Here is a 25,445-nt window from a genome sequence, read left to right as displayed (position 1 = left end):
CTATGAATCTGCCTATTTGACAAATGACAAATGAAATCATATTGTCATTTTGTGACTGGTTTATTTTACTCAACATAATGTTTTTGAGGTTTACCCATGTTGTGGCATGTGTCATCGCCTTCATCTTAATAGAATCACATTTTTGAGCTTGAAAGGAACTTTTGAGTTCATTTATTCAATAAATACTAGCTAAGCAACTACGTTGTTCCGAGCATTATGCTAGGTGCTGTATCCCCTGGTTCCATTGTTGTCGTTGCTTTTCTCTTTCTGATGTGCTGCATTATGAAATCTGGTGGGGACCCACACCTCTTCCTGTTGCCCCATCAAATCTGGGTCTCAGAGTCCATATAATTTCTCTTTAGACATTCACTTACATGAGGGGTTTAGATTTTCTTCACGTTGATGGTTTTCACCGGGAGAAAACGGTGGGAAGTGAATTGCGGCTTGCCTAGAATTCTGGGTGCTAGATTCTTTAGCTCATATTTCTTGCAGATTCAAGTCTGAACTCCTCTTGTTACTCATTTCAAAGCTGAAATCTATGTCGGTGAAGGGGAGCCCAACCTTTGTGATAGACCATGGTGAGCACAGCAGAAGGACGACAGAGCCTGATAGAGACCCCAGGCCCACAGCTCCCAACAAACACTCTCCTTGACCGAACCTAGACAGGCTTCTCTGAGTCCTCTTTTTGAGTAGGCTTATCCTTGGGCCCTGTCTACGTCAGTCTTAGCAAGAATCCTGCTAAGTAAGTCACCCCCCCGTCCTTAATATCTGGTCCAGGTCCTCGTCCTCCACTGTTGATGTCTCAGTCTTGGCAAGCCAGAATCCTGTTAGGCCAGTTAAGCAAGAATCCCCCCACCCTTGATGTCTCCTCTTAGCAACTTTCCATCCACTGACCCCTCTGTCGCCTTTACCGTATTCCGAGTTAAAAACCAGTGCAGTCTCCTATTACATGACCCCTATTGCAAAAACCTTGAATAAAGTCTTCCTTACAGTGTTAACAAATGTCGGAATAATTTTTCTTCAACACCCCCAGTCATGACCCTTGGTTGTATCCACTCCCCTTGAGCAAATGCAGAAAGAATGTAGACCATGGGACAATGGGTTGGGGGAGGTTTGTGGGATTTAGGGCTCCCGGGACAGACTCAAAGGACTCAGAGGCCATGGAGAAGTCATGGAGATCACACAGGTCTTCCAGGTATTCTGCTATGACTTGGTGTAAAGGACACTAGACTCAGAGCCTAGCAAACAGCAGGACGTCTTATAATTATTAATAGCATTGAGGCTTACCTGAGTTCAGACCCTAAGGAAAACTGGTAATTTACTCAGACTAACGCATTCTTCCTATACCCTTTACCACATACATTTCTACTTTCTTACTGGAGTCATCAGAATTCTATGTCAGATTCATAACAGAAGCCACAAACTGCTGTCATTATGACCTGCTCTGGTGATGTCTCTGACAGGGCTTGTCAAGTGTGTGGTCTTGGAGCTGGTGTGCGGTTTCTTTGATAGTCTTCACTTTTTTTTCTTTCTTCTCTCTCTCTCTCTAGAGATAACTCCATTTTAGGTTTGCAACCTGGCTTCTTCTATTAGTATAAATTCTATCCAGCACTGTGGGACTTTCCTATTGACTCAAAAAACACTATTCAAACACTGTGTTGAGAAATATGGTACCTTTGGCATAGAGTTTGCTAGCCTGAGGAACAAGTTCCTGATCTTGTAAATCAGGAGGCTTGGCTTTTATCACTCAGCAGGAATGGAAGAGGCACAGGTAGGGGCCCGCCTGGCTACCAAGAGAGTTGCAAGGCTGCTTGGGAATCACAGTAACATTTTTGAGGACATGAGTCGGCCTCCGACTCCTTATAAATACAACTTGACTCAGTCACTGTGTGACTGACACCTTTGGGACATGAAGTGGATACTGTTCTTTGGGGCCCTTATTGGGCCCAGCATCTGTGGCCGAGAAAAGTTTTTTGGGTAAGTTCCTTTTGGATTTATTATTATTACTTGGTTTGTTTAGAGATATGGGAGTCAAATGAATTGGAAATGAATGGCTGATTATTCTTCAAGGGTATGGCATTGGGAAAAAAGACCTGGGCTCCTGTCCCAGCTCTGTCCTGTCGTCCTGGACAAGTTACTTTTTTCTCAGGCTCAAGTCCTGTGAATTCAGGACTAGGTAGTCTCCCTAATCCCCTGCCAATTCTTTTTCTTCCTAGTTCTTATTTGTAAAGTCAGTTCTAGGCATCTCTGACTTTCTTTTTGTTTTTTATTCGTTGTTTTCTTTTTTTCTTTGTGTTTTTTTTCTTTAGTTTTTTCCTACTTTCTTACTCCTATATTATGAATTACCAGAAATTGTTTCTCATGTCTGTCATGTGTAAGGGAAAATCTGGGTCTTAGGCTTTTTGGTTTCACCTCTCTGTTAACGGGGAAGGCTTAGTGGAGCTGGTGCCTTCTCGTCAGCATCTGGGATGTGGAGATTTGATAGGTCTTGCCTAGCCGCAGCTCTCAAAATGACATGCAAGGGTATACCTGTGGAGCTCAAGGTGCTGCGCACAGAATGCTCTGTGGTTTGCAAAGGACAGGACATTTGGGAAGTAGGAGAAAGGAAAGGATGCTATGGTACCCTGCCAGAAGATTGAATTCTAACATCTCATTACTGCATGATGCTTTGCCATTTGCAAAAAGCTTTCATGTGCATTACCTTTTAGATCACACAACATCTCTGCCAGAGCAGGCGTGTTATTTTCCTTAATTTAAACATGAAAAAACTCAGCCTTAGAAAGATTAAGAAACCCACCCAAGGCCACTTGCTGGTAAGCGGGGGAGCTGAAACTCTGAATGCAAAACCCGTACCCTTTTGCTATAACACAAAGTAATCTCCAGATAGAATCTGAGATCTCACTGATGAATCTATATCTACTAGTTTACGCTCTATTATGCTGTCTGGCTAAAGGGACTTAGGGGTTGTTTACTGAGGTAATTATAGTAGTCTCCCCTTATCTGCAGGGGATGTGTTCCAAGACCCCAGGGGATGCCTGAAACTGCAGATAGTACCGAACCCTATAAATACTCTCTTTTCTCCTATGCATACATATTTATGACAAAGTTTAATCTACAAATTAGGCACAGTAAGAGATGAACATGAATAACTAATAAAATGGAACAATTATAGCAATATACTGTAATAAAAGTTATGTGAATGTGGTGTCTCTCTCAAAATAACTTATTGTGCTGTACTCACCTTTCTTCTTGTGATGATGGGAGATGGTACAATGCCTACGTGATGAGATGAAGCAGGGAACTCAGAATGGTGTGTAATTTAAAACTTAGGAATTGTTTATTTCTGAAATTTTTCATTTAATATTTTCAGACCACACTGACCTCGGGTAACTGAAGCCACAGAAAGCAAAGCCACAGATAAGAGGGAATAACTGTACTTATATGAGGCTGAGTGATTTTTATGGTGATGACTTCTGTTCACACCTGGTCTATTGCCAAATAGCTGAGAGGGGTTATGCATAGCAGGTGGCCAGGAAGGAGATTTTTCCACAGACAGCTCAGCAGTAGGTGTGTAATAACTGTGCTCGCCGCCGTGTGGGCTGACGCACGCAGCTGTCAGGCTCCCACTGCAGCTATTCACGTGGCTGAAAAGAATCTGTATTTCTCAGGATACAGACCTCTATTATAATGCAGTGGGCACCTGGGTTGAGACAGCTGGGCTGGGCGCTGGAGCGATCACCCAGGAGTGTGCACAGAAAGCGCTGTGTGCCCGGGGCTAACTGCAGATGGTTTTAACCATTCGTGCCATCCTCACCCTCAAATCTGGTATCACCCCATAATAGGGAACCCAGCAGAGGTGGTGGAATCCTTCCTGGGGTCCACAGAAATGTCCCAGAAGGTGAACATTTAGAGCATGGGGAAGCTGACCTCTGAGCATTCAAGTGGTTAGGAAGCCAGGACACAAGTGTAGGGCTGATGAAGGTGAGGGTGATGGCTCCCCCAAACCCCTCACTCCAGTCTCCCTTCCTTTCATCCAACTCACCTAACTCCCCAGTCTTTCTCATTCTGCCAGTGTCTTCTGCCCTGATCTTCAGTCATCTTAAAGATGGGACAGTGGCCAGGATGCCCAGAGGTGTAGGGCAGGCAGAGAAGAAGAAGTAGTTGCAGAAAGGGTCGTAGCATCAGCAGGAACTGGCGAGAGTTCTGTAAAATCACCTCTCAGGACTCATGGTGGCGGCTAAGCCTGGCTGGGGATGCAGATGAGACGGAACAAAGACCAGGCCACTTGGCTGCCCGCATGGTCAAAGGGGGAGGGATAGAAGCTCGGCACTGCTGACGAGAACGTGGGACAAGTGTGAGAGAGTAGGGAGAGCATCATCAGCCATTGTGCAGGCAGTAGCTGGACAGCCCAGGGCATTGGAGAGAGTCAGAATTAAGAAGAGCTGTGAGAACACTTGTGTGGAGTAGAAGGGCTGAGCATGGCAACCTGCAAATCCCTTCATATCCCTGCTCCTAGGCCAATCTTCCATGTCAGAACGAGCTTAAGGTCTTTGAATGGATTTCTAGATGATGGAGATAGGTTGTGTTCAGCCCAGCCATCCACACTCTGTTTTCCAAATAGAGACAAAGACAATGAGGACGAGAAAAAGGCTGCCGTTCATCTGGAACCCATTTGTGGTCTCTCCGCTTCCAGGTTTTGATGGACTTAGGTTCATGAGAATAATGTCAGACAACCCCCCACCCCAATTTTAACGCCATCTGAGGACTGTGCCTAACTCGGCCTCCTCTGGGTAGGGAGAACCTCATGGTTGATGGGAGTTGGTCCTAAAGCCTGGGTGAGAGATTGCCAGGCAACTAACGAAAAGGGCTGGGTGTCCAGGCAGAAGACACAGCACGTGCAAAGGCATAGAAAGGCAAAGTACGTGGTGAACTTGGGATTTGCTTGAGGCTGAAGCCAAGAGAGCACAGGAGGAAGTGGAGGAGAGACAGATGGGGAAGGACTCTCCCCTGCACCAGCCCTTTGTCGACATCAAAACGTCCGAAACTGTAGAGAATTTTTATGAGTTTATTTGAGCCAAACAGATGACATGCCCAGAAGCAAGGTCTCAAATGCTCCAGAGAAGGACAGTTTTGCAATGTGTTTTATACATCTGGAATTAAGGAGGGGAGGTAAGGAAGATTACATGAAGGCGGGGATTACAGAATAGGTAACAAGACTATGCACTTCCTTGAGGGGCCTGAAAAAGGTGCATTTCACAGGAGTGTTAACCTAGATGTACACGAACAATGGACAGGGTTTTGTTTAAGGCAGAAAAGGTATACCTTCCTACAGGCCTAGGACGTGACTACCCACCATGACCCGCCCAGTTAGGCATTTATGATCAGATCACCCGCTGAGGTGACTGGGGTAGATTTATCACAGGGTCCCTTTTTGTCCACACGGCCTTGCTGAATACTGCAGTTTCAACCTGTGTGGCTGGGCTGATTAGGGCCTGATGAAATGGGCTGTGGATTTCGTCACATCAGGGCCGGTGAGAATCAGCGTTCCATTGTCACAGACCGGCCTCGGGAGCATGGAAGTTGTATTGGGAAGAGGAAAGCGAATGCGGAACCTGATTTTCATACTCCGAGAACTCCTTATTCTTAGTTCCTCTTTTCCTGCTTTCCCCCCACCTCCTGTGCTTCTTTGTGATTGCTCTTGTCGGTGCCATATTTTACAAATGCCCAATTTTGCCAATATCAGTGCACAGGCGCTTTCTAGAACACCACTTCTAAGACGTTCTTTTTCTGGAGTGCTGGAGGTGGGTTGTGACAGAGCATGACTTTGGCAGATGAGCCCTGGTGCTCTGCCAGAGGTAAGGATTTCCCCTTCTGTTTGAAACCCTTCTCTTTTTTGTGAGGCCTGCCTGTGTCAGGGAAATGGTGGTTTGACTCCCCGTCTTCCCAGGGCTGCAGTCCAACTCCTAGCAAGCCTGTTGGGTTCAGACCGAGACCTGTCTCTCCAGCAGCTTCATCACCACGGCCCCAGCAGCACCCGTGGATGCGGTTAGCTGCCCACTTCCCAGGACTCTGTGGAGACCTGAGGAGTTACCAGGAGAAAGTGAGCTTTCAACACTGGCATTTCCTCCAGACCTGCCACTTGCAATGGAGGCAACTCTTCATTGCCCCCTTGGAGCGGGACTAGACCCCTCAGAGATCCTCCAGAGCCTCCCAGAACAAAGTTACATCCTGAGAGTCCAACCGGATTGAGCCGGTTTTCGGATGAGGAGATGCTGATCTGCCACGTGAGGCTGCACGTTTTCCTCCCTGTGACAGAACCATTTTCTCTGTCAACAGGTCCTTCAGCCCACAGCTCTCTCCAGCAGCTCTTCCTGCATTCATTCCTGTCAAAGGGATGACGCATGTGACAGCATCGAGTGCGGATTCATTCGGGCTGTCACCTAGCAACGGCCTAATGGCTCCCCTGGCTACTTGAGCCGGCAGAGAGCACAAAGGCAGCTTTTCAGGCTCGGCCTTCTCCCACCCACACACAGGACTTTGGGGGCCTCTATCCCTGCCGTTGCGGTGGATGCTAAATGGTGTATATGAAGCAAGTGCAGGACAAACAACAAAAGGGGGCTCGGGACTGGCCGGCTTCCTCTGAGCCCTCTCAGGGCCCCCTTGGGAGGATTGAATCCCAAATTCAGCCTCAGCACCTTGGCCCTGATCGTAATTCGAATTTTTATAGGGTTCTGGAGCTGGACGGTATTCAAAGAGCACCCAGCCTCTCCCCTCTTTGCTCAGAGGAAAATAGCTAACCCTTCAAGGAGGGAAGGTCTGTTCTCTTTTCCAGCTCTTTCCAGCATGGACCTTGTGCCAGAGTTTCAGTCCTAGCCCCTGACAGTGAAGAAGTGCTTCTTTATGTCTTGAGTTAGCTTTGCGTGTAACTCAGGAACATTCCTTTCTGCAAAATATATATGTTTTTCATTATAAAGTAATATGACCACATTACAGAAAACAGATACAAGGGGAAAAAAAAGTCAGTCATCCATAATCCCACGACCCGAACATAAGCACTGTCAGCATTTGCTATATTTCCGTTGTCTGTTTTTCTTCCAATGCATCTGCTTTTTCCATACTTGTGATCATGGCATACATACAATTTTGTGTCCTGCTCTTTCACTTAATACTTCCCTTAAAGTTATACCATAAGCACTTTTTCATATTTGCCACGTAGTCTTATTTTTAATGGCTATACATTATAACCAAAGACTAGACCATTTCCTCTCATTCAGCCCAGTTATGTCTGGGAGAGTCGGCTTGGGGTTTATTTGTCAGCTGAAAGCTCACCATTATCTTTTGCTTTTTTTTTTTTCCCCCTCCCTCCAGGGACCAAGTTTTTAGGATTAACGTCAGAAATGGAGACGAGATCAGCAAACTAAATCAGCTAGTGAATTCAGACAACTTGAAGGTACCCGGTTCTTCCTAGACCTCCTGGGTATCTTCTAACTTCGGGGGGAGAAGACGTGTACCACCGACATTATTTCTGAAGAGCTTCTGTGTATAATCCTGTACCGGTCAACATGCCTTTCCATAATAGAGGGTCGAGGGGGTAGAAGTGCTGTAGAGAATACAGCAGTGCTGTCCTGGGAGACAGGAGGCCTCAGCAGTGGGCGCCATCTTTCCATCTGCTGTTGACTTTTTAATTCTTGGGCTTTGCTGGGCATTGCCTGCTGGGCAGGCCTGAGCCGATACAACTGTGAAATGGATGAAGTTTGCCCTTGGGCAGAACCCAGCTCCTCAGGGATCACCCTGGCTTTTGGCCGTTGTTCTAGAAGAATGAGCTCATTGTGCCTTTTACCTGAACCGTCCTTTGACCTGGTTTTATTTCTGTTCACTTCAGCTCAACGTCTGGAAATGTCCCTCAACTTTTGGTCTTCCTGTGGATGTCCTGGTCCCATCTGTCAGTCTGCAGCCAGTCAAATGCTTCCTGGAGTCCCAGGGCTTAGAGTACTCAGTGACAATTGAAGACCTGCAGGTGAGTAGGCCAAGACCCCTCACTGGTCTCGCGTAGGGCAAAGCAGCCAGAGTGGGCCCAAGAGATATCTAAGTTCTGGTCTTAATCCTTTTCCATTTTACCGGTGAAGACATTGAGGTATGTGGAAGTAAAGTTCAATGACTTGTTAGAGAATGTTGTAGTAGAAAGGGCATACATAGGGTAGGGAACCAGACAGATCTGGAGCTAAATCCTGGTTTTGCTAACTACTAGCTGTGTGGCTTTGGACAAGCTTTTAACCTCTCGAGCCTGTTTCTTCATCTATAAGATGGTAATAGTGATACCTTCTTCATAACAATTTATTGAGAAGAGTAAGTGATTAAGTGTATGTAAATGTCACAGATGCCCACAAGTATTAAGTTTCTCTCCCTTTTCTTACTTGAAGTCAGGAGGGAAGAACAGAGAGGGGGGAGGGTGTTGGAGACCAGTCATAAAAAGCATTCTTTGAGAAAGGAGGAATGTCAGCAACAGCCCCCAGCAGAGGGGACATCACCGCCCAAGCCAGGCACCAGCCTCACGACCTGTATCTGAACAGCAGGACAGTGTCTGGCTCATGTTCTCTCCTTCACCGAGGTAGGTTATGGACTAATTGGTAATTTGGCCCTGGAGTTTCCTGATGGCATGAGCAGCTGTGAGCCTATTAATCATCCTCACATGTCATAGACATCTGCCAGGAACCTTCAAAGTATGAGTGGTTATAAGAATTTCTTTGTTTCTGAATGGTTTCCCAAGCTGTGTATTTCAGAGGCACTGGATACCAGATGCGGGCTGATGTCTAGAGAGTTCATAGAATAACCAAATAGCACATCTGTTGCTACCAGGGAGTAAGTGGGTTTTGAATGGAGTGGTGTACGTCGGGCTCCAAGGAGTAAGATTTTATAGATATGTGGAAGCAATCTGACCCCTTTTACACGTTGTCATTTGTGTTGTTTGATGTGTGTGCTGACGGTGCCACCATCTTGGCTAGCCCATGTACCAAGATATGGCAGAAACGACGTGAACCTCCACCTCCAATGGACCACTACACCATGTTGCTGTGTCTGTTTTAGGCCCTTTTAGATAAAGAAGGTGAAGAACTACAACACAATGAAAGGCAAGAACGGAGCAGTAATAATTTCAACTATGGGGCCTATCATTCTCTGGAATCTGTAAGTGTTTCTGAGCTAGTTAAGATCAAGGTCATTGGCCTTCTTGGTATCGTCACCCCTTTTCTTTACTTCCCATACGTCCTTACTTTGAATTAGGGGCCTTAGGACAATATCCCTTCACTGAGGGGCTACAATGAGTACATTTCGATTCCTTTCTAATTCTTGGGTTGTTTAACTCCCACCTAAGAGCATAGTGAAAGACAAACTGAACACTTTCTCCCACATGCATCCTTCGTTTCTTCAGCAACCTCTTAAAGGAAGCCATGAAATAATTGCAATCATTTCCAGTGCTTGTAATTCAACCATCTTATACCCCACCCACCGTAATCTTTGTATTTGATTCTCCCAGGTCAAAATGTTACTTATTCCAGGCAAGTAGACAAGTGGTTATTTCAAGGTTAACCAAGTATTTCCATTCATTTATCATGACTACTTATAATGTATATTTGTTCCATAATGCATTTTAGTGCTGTGTTTAGTTAGAAACCACTTTATACAGATGACTGGCTTTCAAGGTAAGCCAACCCTTCAACTGAAAAACTTGGAGTGAAATAATTTAATATGATATTGGAACTTTAGGAATCAAGAGGGAACTAATAGAATGGAATGGCATCACGTACAGTACAGCTCTCTCATGTCCCTCAATGTCTTCTTCATCAGTCCGGAAACTACTAGCTTAGGAACACAACCCAAATCTAAATTGGTATTCTCCTTCCTATACCTCACTACATGTTGTTATTTATATCCAAAGATGGTGTTCCTGGCATGCTTTTTTCATAAAGCATATACTTTGAGTTGTTTTTCTTCTAGATGGGAGATTTTTTCCAAAGCCTGACCAACTATTTCCACTTCTTTCCCATGATTGTCAGTGGCTTTGTTTATTGTGTACACTTCCAACGGCACTGCCCCTCGATCCCTCTTGTGACCACTGACATACATCTGCAGAACAGCTGGATAAAGTTAGGAGTTCAGACTAGAGCCAGGGACCAGAGTTCAGGGCCCAAATAGGGATCAAATCCATAACATGAGCTTTGTTAACATCGGCCACTCCCTAGCTGAGCTAACCGGTTGCAAATGTCACCCAAGACTCCCAAACTCCACGGCTCACTTGCCGGCTGTGGGAACCTCACTCCTTTATCCATTAGCTTTTGTTCTCTGGCTTTGGGTGCCATTGTCACCTAGTTTACAGCTATCTCTTGTTCCTTGGAAGGGCTTTTGCTGTGGATTGGTGTACCCTCTCCTCCTGGCTTGATCATATTCTGTTCTTTCCAAAAACAACTTTTTAGAACTCATATCCTACAACCCCACTTAGGCCTCCTTAGATCTCTAGTGGGAATTTCATGTTTGTCTCTGCCAAGCTTTCTAGTTTCAGACCCTTTGTATGTGTTGTTGTGGTTGCCATTATTTTTATTAGTTTCTCAGCTGAGTTTTCCCTTGATGTTGGCAGTGTAAATTTGAACCCTTTGTCTGGACTCAGCTTGGTGTTTTAACTTTTTCCTCTCATGGCTCAGGGCCAGCATGCAGCTTGTGCTCCACTTTCTAGGGTTAGTGGGTAGAGTTTCCAGACCCTTCTCATGGCTCAATTGCTAATTCCCAGCTCTCAAATTCCAGCCCTTGCCCTACGCTGGGTCCTATTCCTGGTTTGCTGTGAACCCCCAGTTTCTAAGGCAGATACCTGGGCTTCATCTTCTGCCCTCCACTCTGTTAGCTAGTTCCCTCTTCATCACTGACACCTGCAATTTCCTCTTTCTTGGCTTTTAGCTTGGCTGTGAATCATTTCCATTGTATCTTATCTGGCTTGCCTATATATTTGGGGGGTGATTTCTTGCTTCAATCTGCCATGTTGACTGCAACTCTGATAGAGCCTTTAAGCCTGATTTTATTCTATACATTGATAGCACATTTTCCTCTTCTGTAAAGCTCCTTCTTCCAATTTTAAGGTCTAAATATAAGTTTGTTTGTTTTCTTCTTTTGACCCTCAAAAGATTTGAGCAACTAAGACGGATGAACCTTGTTTAAATTAAAAAAATTTTAACTGAAAGCAAATGGAAGCATTTGTAGCCACAAATGGCAGCTCTTCACTTGTTCCTCTAAAGGAATCATGTCCAAAGTGGGGTGCCTGTACTGCAGGTATAAGCAATATGGTCACCTGGGATGGAGGAAGGAACTATTACAACTTCTATTCATATTTCCACATATATTTCTATTTCTTATTAATGTTACTATCTTTATTTTTGTTTTTAAAATAATGTACATATTTGTGTGGAGAGATATATATACATATATCATGTAACATAATATATGTAACCGATATATTATATATTTGTGTATATAGCAAGCTAATTTTTTTTTTAACTGATGGTGAAAGTGATCAAGAAGTTTGGAGGGCACTGCTTCCAAGAACCTTAGATAAGTGAGCTTGTTGCTAATTACCCAGTTTAGTACGGTGCAAAGGGCGACACTGTTGGAACGATATCTGCACAAGTCTCTAATTTAGTGGACTATAATTTTGTGGATCGATACAATATGTTATTCTCTAGAATACTGTAGAAAAGGACTCTTTAGACTGCTCTTCAAGAATAAGCATTCCATGCTGACCGTATCGTCAGTGCCAAGGTTGACAATAGGGAGCTGGAAGAAATCATTAAGATCAACAACATGAAGTTCCGATACCTACCTAGAGCTGAACACATTTTTTAAAAGCCCCTGAATTCACTTTTTTCATGCTTCAGATTTACCATGAAATGCACAGCATTGCTAGCGATTTTCCTGACTTGGCGAGCAGGGTGAAGATTGGACATTCGTTTGAAAACCGGTCGATTTATGTACTGAAGGTGAGACTCCGTGCTCTTCAAGGGGCCAGACTGAATGCGGGGTCCTGGTTCCTTGTGTCCAAGACCCAGCTAGCGGCCTCCCACCACGGGCAGCTTTTTAGGACCTCCTGGACTTCAGGGAGGAGACTGAGGTGGGAGACATCTCCCCGCGTTCAAATTTAGTCTGACAGAGAGTCCCCTACTTGCACATCCCATTCCAAGTTTTGACTGAAAGGCAGGATTAAGGGGGTCTGTACGGGGGTGAGTAGAGGTAGGTCGTATTCCCGAAAGCTCTCAGGTAGGCCACAGTCTTTTGCCTTCATTCCCACCTTCTGTAAATATCAAGACTAATTGGGATATTTCTACACATTCTATCCTGCTCTTAGGGGTCCTTATTGGAAAAGCAATCTACGAAGCTAATTTTAGGGCTGATGTAATTTTAAGCCCAGCCTATAACCCTTGGCTGCTCAAAGCCTAATTTCCAGATATTTCTAACAGATTCAGGTCTATATTGGGAAAGGAGGTAGAAAATTTATGGCAATGACATAAATTACATAAATAATCTAGCCGAATGAATAAAAGGGGATTTGGAGATACGAACCATGGAATAACTGACGATGCTAAGAATTTGTCAAACCCTTAGCTTCATACAAGCCCTGAAGAACCCAGGCTGATAGCAACGGGTAAATTACCAGTGGGAGGAGACCTGCCACTGAGCTGCTTGCTCTAAAATAAATTTAGATTATTTGCCAAACTGATGGACGCCCTGGCTTCATTGGCATCAAGCTCTGACGCAGGGGGCCCCCCACTAAAAGGCAGGATCCAGAATTCATTTAATGCCATTTACAACGAGCCGTAGTGAATCCTCTCTTCCTCTTTTTAAAACTGAATTCATTTATTGCATCAGCCAGAACAGGCTGGTCCATGCACAGTGGTCTCTCTCTGTTGGGATACCATTTGAGGTTTTTCACGAGACATAGTATTATCTCTAATCACATGAGTATTATCATTCACAATAGCAGTTGTTTGCCCTTCCCATTTGCTTCTAACCCTGGAGCTGCTCAAGCTGCCCAGCAGCCAACCAATTAAGCTCCCTGGTCACGGATAAACCTGATAAATAGATGGTACCCTCAGGAACATTTGGTCTCTGAATTGTCTTAAATGGATTAAATGAATAAGGGCAAGCTGGGGAGAGGGGAGGTGACACTGTCGGGGGCAGGAGGGTCATTTTCTGGTCTCTTTTTCCTTCCACAGTTCAGCACTGGAAAAGGCAGGCAGCGTCCGGCCATTTGGCTGAATGCAGGCCTCCACTCCCGGGAGTGGGTCTCACAGGCCACGGCGATCTGGACCGCAAGGAAGGTCATGTCACCTGGCATTAGGAGGGATTTCTGGTGGGCCTGGGGTGGCCCTGCGGCCTCCCATGAGTCTGGGCCCAGGGGATGAGGTAGGAAGATGCTTTGCATGGACACAGCAGGCTGGGGGCCTTTTCATTTTGGAGAAGCAAAAGGTCGGAGCCCCTTCATCAAGCCACTGTGGCTAAATGACAGTCCGTTTGTGGCACTGAACAAGCTAACAAGCTACAGAGGTGGCCCTAAAATGTGGGTCCACAGTCAGCCAGCAGAAAGGGAGCAGAGCCTGGTCAGCAGCAAAACTCAGATGAGCTCTGCCTTCAGCCCCTTTCCAAGGCACCCCCTCCACCCCCCACCCCCAACCCCGGCTCTCAGTGACCTCATGCTGCCTCCATGTCGCTCTGGAAAGTCTGCTTTAAGCCAGCACTGGACAAGGAGGCGTGGTGTGTGTGGAGGATCCATCTTCCCTACCACTCGCGTGGGGGCTCAGATTCCCATGAACTGTTATGATGTGTGGCCCTCCCCTCCCCTATCTCACCCCTTGGAAGGAATGAATAAACCAGGCAGCTCAGGACTCATTGCACTTGATATCATCACTCAGCAGTGATCACCCAGGTTTTCAAGTGCTCCCAGGACTTTGCAGAGAGCTGTGCCTCTGATGGTGGCAGGGAGTCTGCAGAGGGTAGATGCTGTTCCAAGAGCTGGGCGTCTGGGGAAGGTACACGGGCCTAGACCTAGCGCCCCAGCCTGCGATGGCGTAGCTGACAGACTCATTGTCTCTGCTTAGATTGTATCTGATTACGGGAAGGATTCAGCTATCACCTCCATCTTGGAGAAAATGGATATTTTCTTGTTGCCTGTGGCCAATCCTGACGGATATGTATACACGCACACTCACGTGAGTAACAGCCAATGGGCTGTTTGGAGTTAAGTCTTGTTTGTTGAATTCCTTGCTTTGCCGCTGAAGAGTTGCATGGTCTTGGAGAAAACGTCCACAAATGTGCATGTTACGAGTTTCCTTGGGGGTCTCGTTTCCAGTCATTCTCTGAGCTGAGAATCACCAGGGAATATTTTTCCTTTGAACAATCTATCGAACTCCCTATCACGGATTCTTTCCCAATCTTCTTTGCATTTCTTTCCCTCCCACACATTTTTTTTTCCTGACATATTTTCAAGCAAATCCCAGACATCAAGTTATTTCACCCAAACGTCTTTAGTATGCCTCTGTAGTTGATGATAATTACAACAAAGAAACAAACACCTCACCACTGTCACCTTTAAAAAGGTAATAGAAGTTCTTTACGTCAATTTGTTGAAATCAGAATCCGAATAAGATCTATACCTGCATTTGGTTGTTTATGGCTCTGCAGGCTTTTTTTATTCTACAATAGTCACCCCCCCCACACACACACATCTTTTAAAAATGTCATTCATGGGTTGGAGAAACCAAGTAAATTGTCCTATAAAATGTCTCCCATTCTGAATTTGGCCGATGGCTTCTTTATTGTGTGCCATTTAATTTGTTCTTTTGTCCCCCTATTTCCTCTGCACTGATGGTCAGATGTAGAGGCTTGGTTGAATTCAGGTTCATTTTTTCGGCAAGACTATGACAGTTGTGTACTTTCTATCGCATCAGTGTTCATTCAGGTGCATGATGTCTGTTTGTTCCACTTTTACCAAAGCCAAAAATTATTTAGTGGGGTCAGGGGGTATCGGCCTGGTTCTTGCATTATAAAGTTCTCCTCAGGGCATTTGGAGAGAGCCCTTCTCTCAGGGCTAGAAGGGCTAAGCATCATCTCTTTGGGGCAAGAGGGCAGGAACCCCAAGGACCCTCCAGACAGAACTGTAAGCAGCTCACCCTATCCTTGGTGCCCATGTCCGTCATTGGCCCCCAAAGAAAATCTTTGCCTCTCTTGTGCCCTGACTCATCTCTGGATGTGTGTTCCTTCCTTGGTGGATTTTTCAGAACCGATTTTGGAGGAAGACACGGTCCCTAAATCCTGGAAGTTCCTGCATTGGTGTTGATCCAAATAGAAATTGGAATGCTAGTTTTGCAGGTAGGTTGGGGAGATAGTTTTCAAATCCTGCTACCCCTGGGTAGCCTGGTCCGCAGGGTTCCAAGCTGGCTCCATTGCTGATTCATTGAGAGACTTGGGTGAATCCTGTAAGCCCTCCATGTCCTGTTAGTTGTTAGTTAATTTTTTTTTTTTTTTACTTTTGTAATTTTGAAAGGGAATGATTCAGCAATTCCTGTCCTCCTAAGAGAACCTAATATTTAAAAAACCGTTCTAGTCTTATACAAATCCATACCTCTTCCTTATATCCTGATCACCCCAGCTTGTCCTGGGGGTGTTACTGGGTGGATGGAAGGGCTCCTGGTGGCAACTCAGAAGAGACCAATTAGCACTGTTATTGTAACAGGCAAGATCCGTGGTAAGAATTAAACTCCAGCAGTTTACACTTAGATGTGTAGATATGAACCTCAGCCTTTTGATGTCATGGAAAGAGAATGAGAATTAGGACACCTGGGTTCTGAGTTCCTGCTGTTTAAAAATCATTCCCACAATAGTCCCAACTGTGTGTCAGGTATTTTCCCATATGTTATCTTATTTATTCTTCTGACCTAGGGAGTGAATTTTATTATCTGAAATGGGGCAATTGAAGCTCAGAGACCATCTCAAGAGCTTATGGTTAAGGGTTAGGATCTAACCTCACCTTGTAATGCCAAATCCGAATGGTTCTCTTTCACCATTTCACAGCTGTCCTGATGTTTTGTTCTTAATGTACTTCTTTTGCTTGCATAACAATACCACACAAGCTGTTGGGAGGAAAAATAACATGACTGTGGGAAAGGAGCTCAAATGTGGGAACCGAGGACATCAAAGTTAGGCCAGATATTCCACAACTGGGGTGGTTTCTCTCTGTCTCTGTCTCTGTCTCTGTCTCTGTCTCTCTCTCTCTCTCTCTCTCTCACACACACACAAACTCACACACTAGATACCTCAGGGAGCTATATTGTGAAGTAACATTGAAGACAATATTTCTAAACACCTGTCAAATAATCAAGAGATTTTAGTCACAACAATAGATTATTTGGCAGTGTTTGGCCATTAAGATCTGAACCAAGAGAATGAGTTGACACCAGAATAAATGGAGTCATTTTCATTATTAATTGGTATTCATATTAATTATCTAGAATACTGATTCATTACATCTCATTGTCAAGTATGATATTAATTATTTATGACAACTGTTAGTGATACAATACAAGGTCAACTCTATCCTTTTAAAGGAGTCCTGCCAGTTTTCCTTCTCAGCTGTGGCAGACCCAACACCCCAACTTTCCACTTCTGCACCCACCCTGCAAAATATACACCCGTGGACCAAATTCTTGGGGGCATCAAGTAGTGGTCTGCCATTGCCAACACCTTCTGTCCCTCCTCAGGTTGGAGGGTCCTGTATTGCTGTTTTCTTGGCTTATGCATTACTGTTTCTACTTGGGCCACACCCACAGGAGAGGGAGCCAGTAGCAATCCTTGCTCCGAAGTGTACCATGGACTCCATGCCCATTCGGAAGTGGAGGTGAAATCAGTGGTAGATTTCATTCAAGAACACGGGAATTTCAAATGCTTCATTGATCTGCATAGCTACTCGCAGCTGCTCATGTATCCATATGGGTACACACAAAAAAAGGCCCCAGATGCTACAGAGCTGGTGAGTAAAGGGCTGCCTTCCACACAGCCCCAGGCCCGCTTTACCCTTGGGCACTGCAGCTTCATAGGGAAAGTCCGGGAGCCTGGGCTTCTTTCTTTAAGGACCCAACCTTCTCTCCTCACCCTTTGGGATGTGCCATTATGCCTGCTGGGGACAGGAAGGGGTTGGTGCCTTTATTTCTGTGTTTGCTGTGAGTTCCAAGAACTACATCTGACCCCTGCCTTTCCTTCTCACTTGTTTTTCTGACCAAAATGTATTGCAGACCTACTGCTCGCCAAGAGCTGGGGGTGGAATTTTGTTGGACGAGGGGAGGTGTTCCTCACTCCAGTTGAGGAGAGCTTAAGTAGCATGTAGGCCACAGCCTAGGAGTGCTCTGTGTCACATATAGTGACACACTCCAGGATGTGAATAGGCCCGGAGGGTGGATTGACTGGACCTGGGCTGGCATCTGTAGAGTGACTGTAGGCTTCTCCAACTGTAGGCTTCTCCCGCCGATTGGCTTGCCTGTGCCCTTCTACCTAGGATCTCAGCTAGCCCATAAACCTCCCAGCAGATGCGGGGCTAGCAGCTAAGTGTGGACTAGATTCTGGTCTCAGTAGGTGCTCTGCATAGGACACATCCATATATGGCAGCCCCGTCTCCACCTCCATTCTGGGAACACCCAGCTTAAGGTTTTCTCTTGAACATACTTGGCCTTCCCTCGTGTGCACAAGTGTGATGTTCCCTTCCCTCAGGGTAGGTGAAGATGGTGTCTTTACTAGATTCTTAATGGGCTGGTGAGCAGCCCTTTAGATATTTGGAGAGCCTGAGTACAGCTCTTCTGATTCGTGTATATAACACACACGCTTTCAGAGTGCATATCCGGCCCTTCTTCCACCTCTTTCTATCCTTTCCCCAAACAGGAAGTAAAGAGCTGGAGATGTGGTGGGAGAAGGAGTTGGAGGAACCATGTCATTCCCCTGAGTTTGTGGTCAGGCCTTGGCTTTCGTTGGATGGGAAAGAAGAAGAAACAGAAGGGAAAATTGGGGGAGGGGCCGAGAATCTTCCAAATCATTGCAGTGCAGAACAACGGAGGAATGTCAGGCTGCGAAATCCATTCTTTCTCACTCTGCTGATTCCCGCTCCTAGGACAAGGTGGCAAAGCATGCAGCCAAAGTTCTGGCTTCCCTGTCGGGCACAAAGTACCAAGTGGGCTCTACCAGCACCACTGTCTGTAAGTACTCACTCCATTTATTTGTTATTTAGAAAAGGCTTTGAGAGGAAACTTGAAATACAGCAGAGGAGCTGCACGTTAGACTTCCTCTGCTGTCGTCTGATTGTTTTTGTTGTTAGCAATAGACTGAAGTTATGTCAGGCCTGTGTGGTGATAGCTGTTGCAGGAAGTTATCTTCAGCAGCTCATCACTGCTATCATGCTATTTATTATGTGCTTACAATGAGCTGAGTTCTACCAGTGTGGGAGAGTCTGCATTCCTTATCTTCCATTAAAGATCCTGACATGGTTTGTCAAAAATTCCTCAAGCCCATCATTCCATTTTCAATGGCAGCCCACCTTTGGATTGGCAGCCTGAGGTGGTGGTATGGGGTGGATGAGACTCCCTCACTTTGCTATCGGAAATGAACATGTGTTGGAGCACGGGAGGCTGGGAGCTGGGTTGAGGGATCCTCCCAACGATGGTTAATATCAAGCCAAACAGAAAAACAAAAACAAAAAACAGCTCTACCAGAACCCCAAACCTGAAGATGGTCTTCAGGCTCCTTACCCACGACCTCAAATTCATTTTGAGAAAATACCATTTTGGTTTCTCCGTGAAGTGTTTCATCTGTGCAATTCATTCTATTCCTGCTGATATCCTTCCAGTTCCTGTATTCTGTGAGTCTGATCTTTAAATTTAAAAATGGAAGAAAATGGTCATTCTCCAAGACCTTAGCTATTAATTTGCTGTTGGTGTGTAAAAATGCAACTGATTTCTTAATATTAATTTTACCTCCTGCTACTTTACTGAATTCACTTATCAGTTTTAATAGTTTTTCAGTGGAATTTTTGGGGTTCTTTACCAGGGGTGCCAAAAAATGTATATACATGACTTGTATTCATCTTTTGTTATTAGTATATATATTGAGTATTACAATTTTAATACAGTTGTTTTCCTTTCTTAAAATGTGTATACATTTTTTTGGCACCTTTTATATATATAGTATCATGTCATCTGCAAATAATAACAATTTTACTTCCTCCTTACCAATTTGGATGATTTTATTTCTTTTCCTTGTCTGATTGCTGTGGCTAGGACTTCCAGTACTATGTCGAACAAAAGAGGTGAAAGTGGACACCTCGTTTTTTTCCTGATCTTAGGGAGAATGATTTTAGCCTCCCCCCACTGAGTATGATATTAGTTGTGGGTTTGTCATATATAGCCTTTATTGTGTTGAGATATGTTCCTGGTATTCCTACTTTGCTGAAAGTTTTTATCATAAATGGATGCTGGATTTTGTCAAATGCTTTTCCTGCATCTATTGATATGTCCATATGATTTTTATTTTAAATTTTGTTTATGTGGTGTTTCACATTAATTAATTTGTGTATATTGAACCAACTTTGCATATCAGGAATGAATCCCACTCGATCATGATATAGGATCTTTTTAACGTATTTCTAACTCTCAGACTGGACCGCTTTCAGGCCAACTGCCTCTAGCAGCCCTTTCCCTTCCTCTTACTGATTTTGATCTTCTAAGGGCTTGGAAATAAGTTCTTTGAGCTGGTTTGGCTTGTTAGATTGTGAGTATTAAGGATGTTCATGACAGCATTGTTTACACAAAAGACTGGTAAACATCTAAATGTCCATCAGTAGAATGCTGGATAAAAATACATTTGGAGCATTCACCAATGAAATAGTATGCAGCCCTTAAATGAATGAGGTGGATCTATATGTGCTAATAGTCTATAACCTTCAAATATTAATTAAATATACAATGTGCAGAACAGTGTAAATAGTGTGTTCCTATTTGAGTTAAAAAAAAAAAAAGAGTAGATAGACTTTGAGCAGGGACCCAAATAAAGTGAAATTCGTGAACTTGATGATTTGGTCAGTAGAGGCCTTCTTGCCTTCTTCCTGAATTTTAAATGTGTTCTGAAATACTTGAGCTTGCTGTATATATAACCTCTAGAAACCTCTGGTGCCATTGTTTGTTTTTTATTCAGCATTTTTTCAGGGTAGAGAAAGGCTATGGGAACCACACAAAGATTTGAGAGAGTGTAAGAGAGCCTGCTCCATAATCTCAGGGAACAGGTAATCTAGAAAACATATCTAGAAAAACCACAAATGGTATAATGAGAAATAACCCTCAGGAACAGTGGAAAAACAAAAGGACTCATGTTTTCATTTAACTGACACGTAATATACCAAATGGTCTGGAAGTAGGTTGAAGAATGCATGGGCTTTGTCATCAGATGGACCTGGGTTTAAATTCCATCGCCATTTCCCATCGGTATTTCCGCAGATAAATTACCCATTCTGAGCCTGGATTTCCTCATCTGAAAAACAAGGACGATAATACTTACCCTCACTGGGTTTTTAAAGATTAAATGAGATCATAAATGTAAACTTTCCAGTATAATGAATGGCTCATGGTAGATGTTCACTAACTGACTGCCACTGTTGACATCATTATTTTATTATTCAATATCATCTACACTTTGCACCCTTACCTAATTTCTGCTTTAGTCAAGTTTGGGAAGAAGCAAAAAAACAGGCCTCTTGCCTTTCCCCAGCCTTTTGGCCAAGGGAAATCCCAGGGGCCGTGCTGCTTTCTGTGTATCAGTTATCTCTTGCTATGTAAAAAGTTATCTTAAAATTTAGCAGCTTAAAACAATAAACATTTATTTTATTTTTTTTTAATACTCCCCCCGCCTTTCTTCCGCCTCCTCCACCCCCCACTCCGGTTCAAGCCGTTGTTTCTCAGTCTAGTTGTGTAGGACACAACTCCCTGGCCCATGTGGGTATTAGGAGCCTTGCGCTCCCCGCTGGCTGAGGCTGTTGGTTGCCGGTAGTTGGTCAGGCCCCCAGCGGCTCCCAGCAGCTCTCACCAGCCGCCGGCCACTCATGCTGGCCACCGGCCGCTCATGGCAGCACACGCCAACTTCTGGCTGCTCACGGCAGCCCAGCTCCAGGGAGAGACATTGTTCACAATCTTAGCTGTCGAGGGTGCAGCTCACTAGCCCATGTGGGAATCAAACCGGAGACCTCGGCATTAGGAGCATGGCGCTCCCACCACCTGAGCCACTGGGCTGGCCCTAAACATTTATTTTCTAAAACTGTTTGTGGGTCAGGAATTCACGAGTGGCTTAGCTGTGTAGCTCTGCCTCAAAGTCTCTCATGAGGCTGCAGTCAAATGTCTTCTAGGGCTACAGTCATTTAAAGGCTTGACTGGGCTGGAGGGTCTGCTTCTATGGGGGCTCCTTCAGATGCCTGGTGAGTTAGTGCTGATTATTGGCTGGAGGCCTCAGTTCTTCACCATGTGGACCTCTTTATAGGGCTGCTTGAGTGTCCTTATAAGATGACATCTGGCTTTCCCCAGAGAGAGAAATGTGGAAGCCACAGTATGTCTTATGACCTAGCCTTGAAGGTCACAGACCTTCACTTCTGCAACCTCTTATTAGTTACACAGGTCAAGTCAGCCCTATTTGATTTGGGAAAGGGAAATGAATACCAGGGGACAAGGATCATTGGAGCTGTCGTGGAGGCTGTCTACCGTACTCTGTCAAGACTGGTTTGGAGTGACCTACAGGAGTCTACAGAATAAGTTAGTGACAAGGTGGAAATGAGGATTTTATCTCTTGACTTGAGACTAGTGAAGGATCTCGTGGTGCAGGAAAGCCTGAGACATACGGAGCAGAGCAGTGTTTATGTGTCATAGCCTAATGACTTGCAGAAAGCACTCCGGATCCCTAAGGAAACACAGGCGTGCAGAACTCCTGGCCCCTCCCCACCTAACCCTGAAAGGAACTGAGCTTCCAAGGTGTTTTCTCTTCTGACTTGCAGATCAAGCTAGCGGGAGCAGCATTGACTGGGCGTATAATAATGGCATCAAGTATGCATTCACTTTTGAGTTGAGAGACACTGGGCAATATGGCTTCCTCCTGCCAGCTGACCAGATCATTCCCACCGCAGAGGAGACCTGGCTGGGGCTGAAGACCATCATGGAGCATGTGCGGGACCACCTGTACTAGATGAGGAGCCCCACTCTGTCTACACTTCTTCATCTCTACGTATGCACAGCACACAGAAGCCACTGTTAAAGGGACCTTGTTCCTTCACGAGTGAGTCAGCGCCCTCTAGCTTTGTAGAGAACACAGGTCAGCCCTTCTCCTGCCCCCACTTGCTGAAGTTCGAACATTCTGGTGGTGAACCTGAGAGAAGCGCGTGTGTCACCTGCCATATTTTGGTCCTGCTGTTTCACTGAGCCCTTTGTATGCTTTTCTTTCTTCGCAGCTGGTTAGGCAGGCCACACTTAGGATCGCCCCTTACTGAGTGGCATGTCTCTACCTCATTTTTAGAACAAAAGGATATCTGAGATGGTCCTCTAGCCTCATCCAATCTAGCCAAGCTGGTGCCCTTGCTCTTGTGGGGGCCCCAAGGGAGGCACGGTGGTCTCAAAGATGATGCAGATCCTCCAATAATTTATCTCAGTCCTTCTGGAGCATATTTTTCTTTGAAAAACAAATCCTTCAGGGTCATCGATATAGGTCATCCCTCCCCCACATTTTTTATTTTTGTGTGTTTCTGTCTGAATACAAAGTAGAGGGTCACTTCTTATCACCGGGCCAAAAATTCCCAGATGCTACAGTACAGTTCTGATCATGGTCTTCCCTTTATTATTCAATGTAACTGGGATCCCAGAAGGGCATCTGTGTCACTACAGATACTGCTCACCCAGAAACCCTGGATAAAGTGATGATCTAATAGCAGGATTGCTAAATTATCCCCATCTGTCCTAATGGGCTTACCTCCACTTTACCTTTTGAACTCACTTCAAAGATCTTGCCCTCACACTACAGGTCCTAAATCACTCCTCTGGCCTGGATAATCTCACTACCCTGGCACATCCCTCTTTGTGCTCTGGTGTGCCTTGTGTTTCCTTCCTCTGTTTTGTTTTGTTTGGTTTTGTTGGTCTTTAAAGTCATCGTCTTCTATTTTGCATCCTGTACCAAGGTGGAGCAAGGATTCATCAGTCAGGTTTCTCTTGTTCCATCCCTCCTTAGCATGTACCATCTGCACCTTCCCTTTCTTTTTTCTTTTTTTCAAATATGTCTGTAAATCTTATCCTTCTGCCTAGGATTTGTGCAGCATCTGGTGTGTGCTCATAAGCCAATAAATATTCAATACAAGTCTTATGATTGTCTCCTGTTCTTTGCTTTCACCTGAATGGGACCAAGCCATGGTTTTGAATATGCAGTTTTTTATAATGTCAAACATTAATTTTAATCCCTGTCCATATCGCATGACATGTAGGAAGACCTTCTCCATCAGGCCGCGGGGCCTCCAGGGCAGTGTTACCTTGGTGATTTCACTCTGGTCCTGGGTCTAGTTCTTAGTTTTCAGCTCGGAAGCTTGATATTCTCCGTGTCCCTGTTGATTAGACTCGGGGATGCTGACTCACGCTTACAGAGCTCAGATGAGGCAGATGATAAAACCAGAATACGAATTTATTAATTTACATCATGGCATGTAACTATTTAGTGGATTGGATCCTCACGTCGGCCTGAATAGTACATTCTCTCCCTGTAGGCAAGATACATGGGAAGCCAAATTATAATCAGAAGGTTGTTTAGTGAGCGGGGCATCAGAGCAAGGAAAGTTAATTACAGCCTATGATTAGAATTTTTAATGGTATCCAGCTCTAATAGCACGATATAGCCAATTCTATAACCAAAACACACCTGCCAACCGGGCAGCTGCGTGCTTGTGCTGGCTGCTCAGGGCTGCCTGGGACCAGACGATGTCTCAGCAGGGTATGACAATGCTCGTCTCTGTGACTCACCTGTAACCTGGCTTCCTTTGTGCCCCCCTCCCCCTAAGATTAAGATTGTCCTTTAGATTCCTTAAGGGAAATATTTCTTAAACAAGATAGAAACAGCCATAAAAAGAATACCTGTGACTATAATAAAATTAAGAACTTCTGCTCATTAAAAGACACCATAAAGAGAGAAAAGTTACAAACTAGGAGAAGATATTCACAATATTCAAAACACACACGACAGACTAAGGACACATAAAGAACTCCTATAGATCAATAAGAAAAGCATAAGTAAGACGATAGAAAAATGGACAAAAGAAAGGAGCAAGAATTTCACGTAAGAGGAAACAGGTATATCTGATAAACATATGAAGAGACGAGTAGTGATGGAGGACACACAAATCAAGACCACAGTGAGATACTATTTTATACTCCTTCAATTTACAGAAGTCAGAAAAGATGATATTGGTGAACATGTGAATTAGTAAAACCATTTTGGAAAACAGTTTGGCATTATCTTTTAAAGTCCATACTTTATCATCCAGCTATTTCATCACAGGCATAAACACATATGCAAGAGGAGACATATATAAGAACATTCGTAGCAAAATGACCTGACCTAAAAATGACTCAAAAGTCCACCGGTGGGAGAATGGGTGAATAAAGTATGGTATTAGGTTGGTGCACAAGTAATTGCGGTTTAAAAAGTTAAAAATAATTGAAAACACCGCAATTACTTGTGCACCAACCTAATATTTTCACATCCTGAAATATACAACAATCAAAACAAAATTTAGTATGATTTCCTTTCTAGAAAGTTCCAAATAACTGAAAAATATATACACACACTTTTAAGGAAGACAGACAAAATTTTATAAAAAAGGAAGCAAGATGTAGTAGCAATGCCTGGACCCCCTTTTCCTGGTCAAGTGCACTGATCCCTAACCGCTATGGGTGTTGGCTGCCCACAGTCCAAGGCTCCATCCTTCTCTGAAGACTTGCTCTTAGCCAAATGGGGCCTGCCTCACCCAGGAGGCTGTGCACCTGCTTTCCCTATATCACCTCCTCAAATGTCAGGTAATGACTCACTGACTTGGGGGTACAAAGAGCTAGTCTTTTGCCTCAAGGCCAGTCAATGCTGCAGTGCATTGTGGGCTCCAGAGCTCCGAATCTAGTTTCCAGCCGATTCTACAGCCTTGCCTAGCCATTTCTCTGGCCCCACCCTACTTCCCAACCTCCCCTTCTTCTGAGCACTGCTTTACTAAATCACCTAAACAAAACTCCCATCATCTCAGGCTCTGCTTCTAGGGAAATTGACGTAAGACTAAGAAATGAACCTGGGATTCTGCATGATGATGACCTCAGATG

General features: G+C 44.6%; 1 protein-coding gene across 1 annotated transcript; it reads left to right on the top strand.

The window, feature by feature from the left end:
• Positions 1–1,906: 1,906 nt before the first annotated feature.
• CPA4 (carboxypeptidase A4) lies at positions 1,907–23,427 on the top strand. The gene is made up of 11 exons (XM_033099000.1): positions 1,907–1,977; positions 7,369–7,450; positions 7,883–8,017; positions 9,085–9,183; positions 11,916–12,017; positions 13,251–13,355; positions 14,133–14,243; positions 15,312–15,402; positions 16,860–17,059; positions 18,188–18,272; positions 22,103–23,427. The coding sequence occupies exons 1-11, from the start codon at positions 1,910–1,912 to the stop codon at positions 22,288–22,290; spliced, it is 1,266 nt and encodes a 421-aa protein (XP_032954891.1). The 5' UTR covers positions 1,907–1,909; the 3' UTR covers positions 22,291–23,427.
• The last annotated feature ends 2,018 nt before the right edge of the window (positions 23,428–25,445 follow it).

Source organism: Rhinolophus ferrumequinum, chromosome 26, assembly GCF_004115265.2.
Source record: "Rhinolophus ferrumequinum isolate MPI-CBG mRhiFer1 chromosome 26, mRhiFer1_v1.p, whole genome shotgun sequence".
NCBI lineage: Eukaryota > Metazoa > Chordata > Mammalia > Chiroptera > Rhinolophidae > Rhinolophus > Rhinolophus ferrumequinum.
The sequence above is the reverse complement of the archived record's forward strand: the minus strand, read 5'-3'. Positions and strand labels throughout refer to the sequence as shown.

Excerpts from the sequence above, each read along its gene's own strand:
- CPA4 (XM_033099000.1), top strand. The coding sequence starts at position 1,910 with ATGAAGTGGATACTGTTCTTTGGGGCCCTTATTGGGCCCAGCATCTGT. Across the intron at positions 9,184-11,915 it reads CCTATCATTCTCTGGAATCT|ATTTACCATGAAATGCACAG; the intron begins GTAAGTGTTTCT and ends TTCATGCTTCAG. Across the intron at positions 13,356-14,132 it reads CGATCTGGACCGCAAGGAAG|ATTGTATCTGATTACGGGAA; the intron begins GTCATGTCACCT and ends GTCTCTGCTTAG.